Genomic DNA, 10,378 nt, shown 5'->3' with positions numbered 1-10,378 from the left:
GTTTAGAGCTCCAGAGGGAGACTGGTAAATAGGGTAGACCTGGACATCTAGAGCCAAAGCTGAGTTTGTGAGGAATTGGGAGGAGGGAGGTTAAGATAGCCACATTGGTCACATACACTAAAGAGTTTCAGGTTTAAAAAAGGATTGTTTGATCATGTATATCCTGAGCACATGAGGCAAGTGACTACTACATAGGTAAATGGGCCCTGGTAAGGTTAAAATTTAGGAATACAGTCCAAAGAATTGAGTTCTGACCAGAGTCCTATACTTCATCTGAGGCTTTTCACTTGATCTCACATGATGCTTTCCTTGGAACTGGGTACACAAATGAGGTTGAGACAATGACTTTAGCAGAAGTGTAAATGGGATCTCATTAAAAAAAAACTTGACGATCTAGATTCTGACCTGTTAAAAACTCAAATGTAGTTTCTCATGTAGTTAGGAGTTGGGTAGCAATTTTGTTTTCCTCTAACAATGAGGTTTGCTTTTAGGTTTAATGGTAATGTGAAAGCTTGCCATAAAAAGATTTCTTGGGTTCTGTCTGGTAAAAGCACCTCCATTTTGGGGGGCTTGGCTACCCCACAGAATTCATTTCATCCCTTTCACTCACCTGTCTTCCATCGGTTATCCTGTCAATCCTGTCATCTGTGACACAACCTCTGCCCTCCAAGTCTTGGCCTATAGCCTGAGTTCCTCTTCTAAAGTAACCCTGCCATTTACAGCACTCAAGTTTATCATATCAGTTTTCCTTCATCCTTCAATTTTTGGAAAGCATTATCTATACTGTTCTTTTCCTCTAATGCCCAACAAAGGCCTTTGCTCATTTACTAAATGTGTTTTTTTAATGGATAATCGATAATGGTCAAATTGAATATTCTCTCAGACTATGTGCTGTGTTGTAATAGAAGACTGCAAAAGAAGGAGTCATCTTCCGAATCTAGTCCAAGTGACTATGAGATAAATATTTGAGTTGCGAACAAGAGCGTTTACCTCCTTTGAATAGAAGCAGACTTCGGAAAGGATATTAGGTGCTAATGGAAGGCAGAGACTTGAATGCTATTCAGCTAGGGCAATGCTTAAAATAAATTTAAAACAAGTTCACCAGAGCTCTCACTGTCAATCATTAGAGTACCCGATGCTTCCCTACTACCACCCTAAAGGCTAGAGTATCAATACTTTTGAGTAGTAGCAGTTTTCTGACAGTATTTACAGTACCCAAGCAAGTTTATCATATCCTCTTAGACTTCATTGGGCTACTTCCCTCTCTGCTCAGATTTAATATCTCCTACGTTCTGGATTCAGGATAAAAAGGAGAGCTGGATCCCTGCTCCATGTCATCCACTCATATTTTCATTTGTCGCTTCAAAGCTAAAATTAATAAGTAAATTAGTCCTGAACTCAGTTATTTGTTGGACCTCGTCAATAGTGTCTTCAGCCTGCTTTCTCTATTTTGAATAATATATTTTACACCAGATCTAACGTTTAGAGTCCTTTGGTGCCAGTGCTGTCAATCACCATCACCAACCTCTAGCATGATCCATTGTGCTGCTAGGTCCAATTAAAAAACACTCATTTGAGATGTTAGCTACTGATTAGAAGTAGAGGGGTCTGATTAGGAAGGAATCAACTCAGCCTAAAGAAATCTAAGATGTGGGATTTGAATTGGGCTTTGGAGAACAAAGGACTTGACAAGGTTGGAAAAGATTTGGTGAAGTAAGACGGCACGAGTAAGTGACGACCTAATGTAGGGTTGATTGGAAGGAAACTAAATTGTAAAGGCAGGAAGGACTTAGTCTGAGAAAGCCTGGCTTTCCATGCCAGGGTAAGGAGTTGGAATGTTCTATACAGTGGGAGGCGATTAAAAGTTTTCTATCATTCTAGGAATGGAACTAGTAGCAATGTAACATCAGGAATGGTATAGATTCAAGTGGTTAGGCTATTACGAGAGTAGATGAGAGGAAAAACCTGAATTGGGCTATTGGCAGAAAGGACAGAGACAGCTGATTGGCAATGTTTTAACCACAAATGGGTTGTAATAGTTTTTAAAACCCTTGTGTATAGGGCACCAAACACCCTTTTCAAATTCCCACTTGTCCTAAGCTGTGTTATACAAATTGATCACTAGGAGGCATCAGTTCATTAACTAAGAAGCTGAAAAAGGCAGGTAGGCAGATGCACCCATGAAGTCTGGATAGTCCTGTTTCTAACTGAGAATACTTAACATTTCCAACTGCATTTTGGAGATTAGAGTCTTCAATAAAGGATTTCTGCTGAGTAGTATCTTAAAATGAACTGAATGGCTAAAAAGTGTTAAATTACAGACAGTGTAAGACCTTCAGGTGTTAGAGTGACCAGACATTTTCATAGATCATTGAACTTTTAGCTATTTTTTGAAAGATAATTCAACTTTGCTGTATCCAAATCTTTAATCATTGCTGAGAGTCTACTGTGTGTTGCAAATTAGGAAGTTCATAGATTTTATAACCTTCTAGTCACGTTGTAAGTGAAAGTAAGTAGTTTTTGTTATTAAATTACCAAGTTCTGTTAAATGGCTTTAAGTCAATATTGATTAATGGACTTTTTTAAAAAAAATTTTTAAATGTTTATGTTTGAGAGACAGAGACAGAGTGTGAGCAGGGAAGGGGCAGAGAGAGAGGAAGACACAGTATCTGAAGCAGGCTCCAGGCTCCAAGCTGTCAGCACAGAGCCCAATGCGGGGCTTGAACCCACGAACTGTGAGATCATGACCTGAGCGAAGTCGGACACTTAAACCAACTGAGCCACCCTGGTGCCCCTAATAGACTTTTAAACAAGTAGTTGGCTATATGCCAAATAGGAGAAACTGCTACAACTCAGTTCCATTATTTTTCCCTCTTTTTGATTACTCTTATTAGAAACCAGTAGGATGACAGTTTGTATAAATACCTCTCATAATGTTAAATTGCATGTTGCTCAGAAAAGTTTGTAGGACTTCTAGATAGCGCCTATGGAATATAAAAGCATGTAAGATCTAGAGAGAGGCCCAGTGTGTGTAGTAGTTATCCATTTTAAAAGATTATACCAAGTACATATTGGTATGGAAAGTTTTGGAAATTTTTCCATAAAGTCTTTTACAGTTTGAAAGCTTTTGAAGGGATGCATTATGAAAAATCCGTTACAAGCCTTTGAAGAGCTTGATTTTCCTTTTATATTTCTTTTTTAATGTTTTATTTATTTATTTATTTATCTATCTATCTATTTATTTATTTATTTAAGAGAGAGGGAGACAGAATCCGAAGCAGGCTCCAGGTTCTGAGCTATCAGCACAGAGCCCGATGCGGGGCTGGAACCCACGAACCATGAGATCACAACCTCAGCCAAAGTCAGACACTTAACCGACTGAGCCACCCAGGCATCCCTGATTTTCTTTTTAGGACAGATAGGGGCTTCTGATTCAGTTTAAATTGTACATATACTGAGCTCCTATTTGCCAAGAATTGTATGAGGTGATTGAGACACATTAAAACAATGATCCTTACTCTATTGAAGAACTTACATTCTATAGGAAGGGGAACTGAAGTTATAGGCATAATAAATTATTCAGTAGATGTTAGGAGGTAATACATACTGTGGAGAAAATTAAGGGGAATGGGGTGGTGGCAATTTTAGAGTGATAGATAGGCCTCATTGAGATGATACTTGAGCAGACTTGGAGGAAGTGAGATGACCCTGACTGCTTTGTTGAAAACTATAAGACAGTAATGAAAGAAGTGGAGAGATACGGACAGAGTATATAGTTTGAAAGCCTAGTTGATGGAATTTCCTGACTAAATTTGTGGATTGAGTATCAATCCACATGAGTGAAGGATATACTACAAGGGAGGCACGCTTCTATATATTTGCAGTCCTGGGGCGAGACTGCAATGGAGACACAAATGGTTAAATACTTAAAAGCTTCATTGAATGAAAATATATTCAATGCACATATCTTGACAATTATATCTACATAAGCACCTGAAAAGCCAGGTCTGATTTATTAAAGTCCAGTGCCACAACATTACTTGAGAGTAGAGCGGATCCTCAGTCCTTCCTTCTCTTCCTATCCCTGTCTCTGAATTGTGTGGCAAGGGGCCTCCTACACATCTGTTTGGATATACTAGCCTGCATGTTCAAAATCTGTCCACCCCTTTTACACACCAGTGCACACACTGGTGATGTAATGCATTCTCCGCAATAGTTGAGGCCATTTAGGAAGGGTATTTGGGATCCTGAGTACCCGGAGTTGGTCTAAAATGAGTATGAACTCCAGATACGCATGTCATTTTGACTCGTCTAAAGCTCAGGGCTCTGGATAAGGGCCTCTCAACTTTTAAGGGCAATACTGCTTCAAGGGTTTTGGCCTGAGCCACTGTACTGGTGGAATTGCCATCAGCTGAGAAAAGGGCTGCAGGTAGAGCAGATCAGGGTGAGGAGACAAGTTTGGGAGGACATATATTTGAGTCCTTTACTAGACATCCAAATGATACTGTACAGAAGAGTAAAAACAAAAAAAAAAATTCAATTTACAGTAGCCATGGCCTGAACATATCAAAACTGAAGGCTGTTAAAAATGAAACAAAACAGGGGCGCCTGGGTGGCTCGGTCGGTTGAGCGTCTGACTTCAGCCCAGGTCATGATCTCACGGTTCATGAGTTTGAGCCCCGCATCGGGCTCTGTGCTGACAGCTCAGAGCCTGGAGCCTGCTTCTGATTCTGGGTCTCCCTCCCTCTCTGCCCCTTCCCCACTCATGCTCTGTCTCTGTCTGTCTTAAATAAAACATTAAAAAATTTTAAATGAAACAAAACAAACTATTAAACACACCATGGCTTTAACCCCAGATCCTTGCTGAATCAGTTCCATCCAGGAATTTGTTTTAACCAGTTGTATATAAACCTATGGTGGACTCCATCCTACCCAGAGATTTTTCGATTTTTTTTTTTTATTAGCAAAAGCTCTGTGAACCCTACTTTCTATGGCCTAAAAATCCCCTTAGACTCTTCCTTCTAGTGAACTCTCGTGAATGTGTTCACCAGTATTTGTTCTCTTGCCTGGCATGTTAGTATTGTTATTATTTTTTTAAGTGTGGTGGCCTTTGTTTTATTCTTTAGCAACAAGTAGTTGGATACAGATTGGGGAGCCTGGCATGTCACCGAAAATGATGAGACTGGTCGAGACCAATAAGTGAGTAGAGATAAGGAGAAGCAAGGACTGTGCTCTGGAGCATTCCAAGACTAAAAGATGGGGGAAGAGGAGGAAGCTGCAGAGGATCCGGAGACAGTGACCAGGGAGGTAGAAGGGAAACTAGAGCAATGTCCTGGAAGCCAGGTGAAGAGCTATCCAAGAGGGGAAAACCATCAACTGGGTCAGGTGTTGCTGATGTACAACCTGATGTAGACAGTTTAAATCTGCCATTTCAAATTGGTTACCAAAGCAATGATTTCATTAGTGTGCTTTCTCAACTTTAGTAACTTGTAAGTGACAGTTGTAGAGTCTCATATCTATGGCTAAAGTTGCGGTATTTGGGTTACAGTTATTTCCTGTAATTTATTTTTGTATGTGTGTGTGAATTTATTTCATGGTCTTTTTAAAAAATGGCCAAGGGGGCCATTTTTGTGAATTGGTAGTGACTTTTGAAGTAAACTAAGAGCAAAGTTGTCACTGAGCTCCAAGATTCCTACACACTTGCGACTTCCAGTAATCGATGCACTGTGGTCAGAGAAGGCACATTGTACACTGACTAAATCATTGTGAAATACCCAGCTGGAAATGGAGTGGTAAAGTATCTGGTTAAAGTAAGTGCTTTTGAAAACCATGCTGGTTTTCAGACATTTTGAAGTAATTTAGAATGCATCTGCCCCATCCTGATTAGCTGCGTAAGGTTAGATAACACCAAACATCCCTTCTCCTAAGAAAATGGCTTGCCACTTCAAGATTACATCTTAGTTTTTTACCCAAGGTTTGTATTGTATCATTTCTCCACATGAAACGTCTTCCTCAACTACACCTTCTCTCAGAGACTCTAAATTGCACACTATCCTTCCCAAATGAGCAGAAGAATGGCATTCTGTTAAAAAGATGAACAGCTGGTCATGTAGAAATTCCCTGGAATGTTCACTTGTCCTGCGAAGGCAGGCAGAGAAGCGAGCTGTGAGGTGCAGGGTTTGTCACTGGTACACGGAATTGTTCATTTTTAAACAATGTTACTAGAAATCTTTATATGATTCAAATACTTGCCTTTCTCCATTAACAATTGGAAGGCGCTGAGAACCTGCCAAATGCAATTCAGTGGGACTAAGGACGGTGCTGGAATTGTCTCATTTGCTAAGACACTGTTTCTTACGTTAAGATTCAGGACCCTCCCGTGTTTAAAAGTTATCCTGTGTTTTCAATTACCTTGGGATTCAGTTGGAAATTTTTCGCATGACATAAAGGATTTGACTCTTCCTCCCACAAGCTCATCTCTCATTTCTTCCCTTGTTGAATTCTTTGTTTCAGCCTTAGGAAACTAGCTGATGAGCTAACTCCTCCCTCTTTCTTGGGCACAAGGAGCAGTCTTTCCTCTTACTTTGGCCAACTCGGGTTTGTCCATTCTTCATTTCTTCGTGTGTTTCTTCTTTGTATCCTCAGGGTCGATTCACAGTTGGGTCTGTTTACTTAATGGATGAATTTCCCCACCAAGAGGTTTGGTTTCGGTTTGTGCTCTATTTTGTTTTGTTTTCCAGAATTTCTATAGAATTTTTTAAAAATGAGTGTAGTAGGAGGGAGCTACGGGCGAGTACAGCATTACCTCCCCCAGGTCACAGATAAGTGAGATTCCAAAAACAGATCTGGCCCGTTAGGCGTTCCCAAAGAGAGAGACCCGTGGAAGCCAACCGGCTGTTTGGAGGGCTAAGCTGTGCCTTAAAGTGTGAGGTGTCTCGGGGCGCCTGGGTGGCGCAGTCGGTTAAGCGTCCGACTTCAGCCAGGTCACGATCTCGCGGTCCGTGAGTTCGAGCCCCGCGTCAGGCTCTGGGCTGATGGCTCGGAGCCTGGAGCCTGTTTCCGATTCTGTGTCTCCCTCTCTCTCTGCCCCTCCCCCGTTCATGCTCTGTCTCTCTCTGTCCCAAAAATAAATTAAAAACGTTGAAAAAAAAATTAAAAAAAAAAAAAGTGTGAGGTGTCTCAGCCCTGGACAGTCCCCGGATTTGTAACTGGAGTTGAGTTAATGTTGTGAGATGTTGCAGGCCCGTACGGATGGGTCAAGAAGGAATCCGGAGAGCTTGTGTCCCGGGTAAAGATTGGCTAGTGCCGGAGGTCCCGGGTCGAGAAAAGGAAGGCCAGACGTCCTGTGAAGTGAGTCCCCCTTCTCTAACCCTTCCAAACCAGACATACGTAGCGCTATGGCCTTGATCGCCCTCTCTGCTCCAAGAAGAGCTAGTTAATGACTGTGAGCAAATAGGAGTGTGAAGACAGCGTGTCCTCTGGGGCCTTTGTGCCCTGAGCTGTTTACGTAGGGTCCGGGGGACTCACACTTCCGCGGGACTCCGCGGCTCGCGAGACTTACCCCCAGCCTCCTCCCTCGGACACTGGCTCTGCGAGATCTCCGGGCTCATCGCGAATGCCTGGGTTTGGTCCCCGAGGGCAGCGAGACAGCTCGGCATTCCAGGCACTGTCTGGTAGCCGTACCCACCCTCGCAGCCCTATGCTCATTTTCTGAGGCTGTTAGCACAGAGCCCCGCCGGCCGGGATAGGCGCGACGGTAGGATGGCCTCTCGGCGCCCTCTGGGTGTCGGCACTCGTCGCCGGGCAGCTGGGGCGCCCAGGGCCGTCGCCCTACGCACAGACGAGGAGTTTCCGGGGCTGGAGTCCCTGCAGCCAGCGCAGGGAACGAGCGCGGAAGAGAGTGGGCGGCGGGAGGCGGAGCAAGAGATGCGGGGGGCGTGGACGCGGCCCGCTTTGGAAAGGCCCCAAGTTAATGAGGCGTGCGCCGGCAGCAGAGCGCCTTTCCGAGCTGGGCTTTCCCCCGCGGTGCGGGCGCCAGGAGCCGCCTTTTCCGCTGGGTGTCACTCGGGGGTGGGGGGGATGGCCCATTCAAAAGCGCCGCGAGGGGGCCCGGCCAGTGCCTTTCAGTGAGCGCTCGCAAGAGGACGGCAGAGGCCCGGAGGCTCGCTGCTCCGGGACCTTGTGGCGCATCAGGACGCGGCTGCCCTCCTGCCCGGACCCCGAGCCGCCTCCGCCGCCGTCGCTCTGCTTCCTGCGCGTTAGCCTTCTCTGCGCGCTCCGGACAGGCGGCCGCGGGAGCCGCTGGGGCGAGGACGGCGCGCGGCTGCTGCTGCTGCCCCCGGCCCGGGCGGCTGGAAGTAGAGAGGCCGAGCCGATCGGCGCCCCTCCCTATGCCGGGAGGATGTTGGAGAGCAGCGGCTGCAAAGCGCTGAAGGAGGGTGTGTTGGAGAAGCGCAGCGACGGGTTGCTGCAGCTCTGGAAGAAAAAGTGCTGCATCCTCACTGAGGAGGGGCTGCTGCTCATCCCGCCCAAGCAGCTCCAACACCAGCAGCAGCAGCAGCAGCAGCAGCAGCAGCAGCAGCAACAGCCCGGGCAGGGGCCGGCCGAACCGTCCCAACCCGGAGGGCCCGCCGTGGCCAGCCTCGAGCCGCCGGTCAAGCTCAAGGAATTGCACTTTTCCAACATGAAGACCGTGGACTGCGTGGAGCGCAAGGGCAAGTATATGTACTTCACTGTGGTGATGGCCGAGGGCAAGGAGATCGACTTTCGGTGCCCGCAGGACCAGGGCTGGAACGCCGAGATCACGCTGCAGATGGTGCAGTACAAGAACCGTCAGGCTATCCTGGCGGTCAAGTCCACGCGGCAGAAGCAGCAGCACCTGGTCCAGCAGCAGCCCCCGCAGCCGCAGCCCCAACCCCAACCCCAGCCCCAGCCCCAGCCCCAGCCTCAGCCTCAGCCCCAGCCTCAGCCCCAGACACAATCTCAGCCGCAGCCCCAACCCAAGCCCCAGCCGCTCCACCCATATCCGCATCCGCACCCTCACCCGCACCCGCACCAACTACCGCACTCGCACCAACAACCGCTCTCACAACCGCTCTCGCAGCCGCACGGCCACCGGCTCCTCCGCAGCACCTCCAACTCTGCCTGAAGGGGGCAGCACCCGGGCCAGACAAGGTAAGGTCCCGGCAACGCGGGCTACTCAGGGCCTTTCCGAGGAGTAGGTCTCGGGGCGGGCGGGGGGAGTAGGTCTTATGCGGAGGAGTAGGAAGCCTAAGTCACGGGTTTGGCGCTTGAAGAGGAAAATGAGAAATTATTACAAGTTTCTGCAGATGTGGAAAGAAGGGAAGCAAGCTGGAGCCTGGAAAGGCCGGGCAGAGAGGGGAGGATGGGGAACTCGGGCCAGGCTGGGAGGCCTCGCGGACCGGCCTCCTCCCGACCCTGGCCCGCGCGGGGGTCCGTGGTGCGCTCCCCAGCCACGCCGCGGGCTCCCTCCGTCGCTTCCCACGTGCGCCGCTTCGCTGTGTCTGGGCACTCGAGGGAGAGACCCCGATGTCTTTCCGAGCACGCTCTGTGCACCGGACTGGCCCGAAGAGAACTGGGTCGTGGAGGATTCTGAGCCACTTACTTCATTGCCTGTCATTTCTTTCCAGGTTTTGAGGACTTGAAGTGGGACGAACACCTGTCTATTGTCTTCACTTGAATCGAAAACAAAAGTCTCCCCGCCCTGCACGAGATCGAGTAGTTTGGACCTCACCCGACTGATAACTTGAGATTCCTCTTAGTTTTCTGCATACTCTTCATCACAATGCAGGAGACGGTTTCAGTCCAGAAGGCTTTATTTATGAACCTTTGAAAGGCTCTTCCAGTATGGTGGACCTTCTAGGAGCGATGATGTACTGTAATTTTATTTTAATGTATTTTGATTTATGATTATTTATTAGTTTTTTTTTAATGCTTGTTTTAAGACATTTCTGAATGTAGGCCGTTTTCCAAAAGAGAAACTTTTATTTTCAAAAACCTATTCCCTAGTAAGTTCTGATCCTGGAAAAGAAAAAAGTAGAAGGGCGGTGGAGGGGAAAACCATTAAGAACTCATTCGTTATTCCTAGGCATTTTCAGAAGGTCTGACACTTTCATTGTTATGCCAGGTGGTTGAAATTAAACTCTGATATTACTTCATTTTTTTTTTTGAGATTTTTTCTTTAGACATATATTTTCTGTAGAAGTTTAAGAAAGCTAAGTGTTCAAAATTGTGTAATTATGAAAATCTAACCGCTTTTCTAAAAGGAAATTCATAGTAGTGATATCTAATTCCAAATATTTAAACCATAACCCAAGGTGACAGCAGGATGAGCATATCTTGAATGTACGGTAGGGCT

At 46.3% G+C, this 10,378-nt stretch overlaps 1 protein-coding gene across 1 annotated transcript; it reads left to right on the top strand.

Moving 5' to 3' along the window:
* Positions 1 to 7,957: 7,957 nt before the first annotated feature.
* Positions 7,958 to 10,178, top strand: PHLDA1 (pleckstrin homology like domain family A member 1). Its single transcript, XM_049627450.1, has 2 exons — positions 7,958 to 9,174; positions 9,651 to 10,178. The coding sequence occupies exon 1, from the start codon at positions 7,973 to 7,975 to the stop codon at positions 9,146 to 9,148; it is 1,176 nt and encodes a 391-aa protein (XP_049483407.1). The 5' UTR covers positions 7,958 to 7,972; the 3' UTR covers positions 9,149 to 9,174; positions 9,651 to 10,178.
* The last annotated feature ends 200 nt before the right edge of the window (positions 10,179 to 10,378 follow it).

The sequence above is a fragment of the Panthera uncia genome, chromosome B4 (assembly GCF_023721935.1).
Source record: "Panthera uncia isolate 11264 chromosome B4, Puncia_PCG_1.0, whole genome shotgun sequence".
Lineage (NCBI taxonomy): Eukaryota > Metazoa > Chordata > Mammalia > Carnivora > Felidae > Panthera > Panthera uncia.
This window is presented reverse-complemented; position numbering and strand designations above follow the sequence as displayed.

Coding starts and splice junctions, on each gene's coding strand:
- PHLDA1 (XM_049627450.1), top strand. CDS start 7,973: ATGAGGCGTGCGCCGGCAGCAGAGCGCCTTTCCGAGCTGGGCTTTCCC.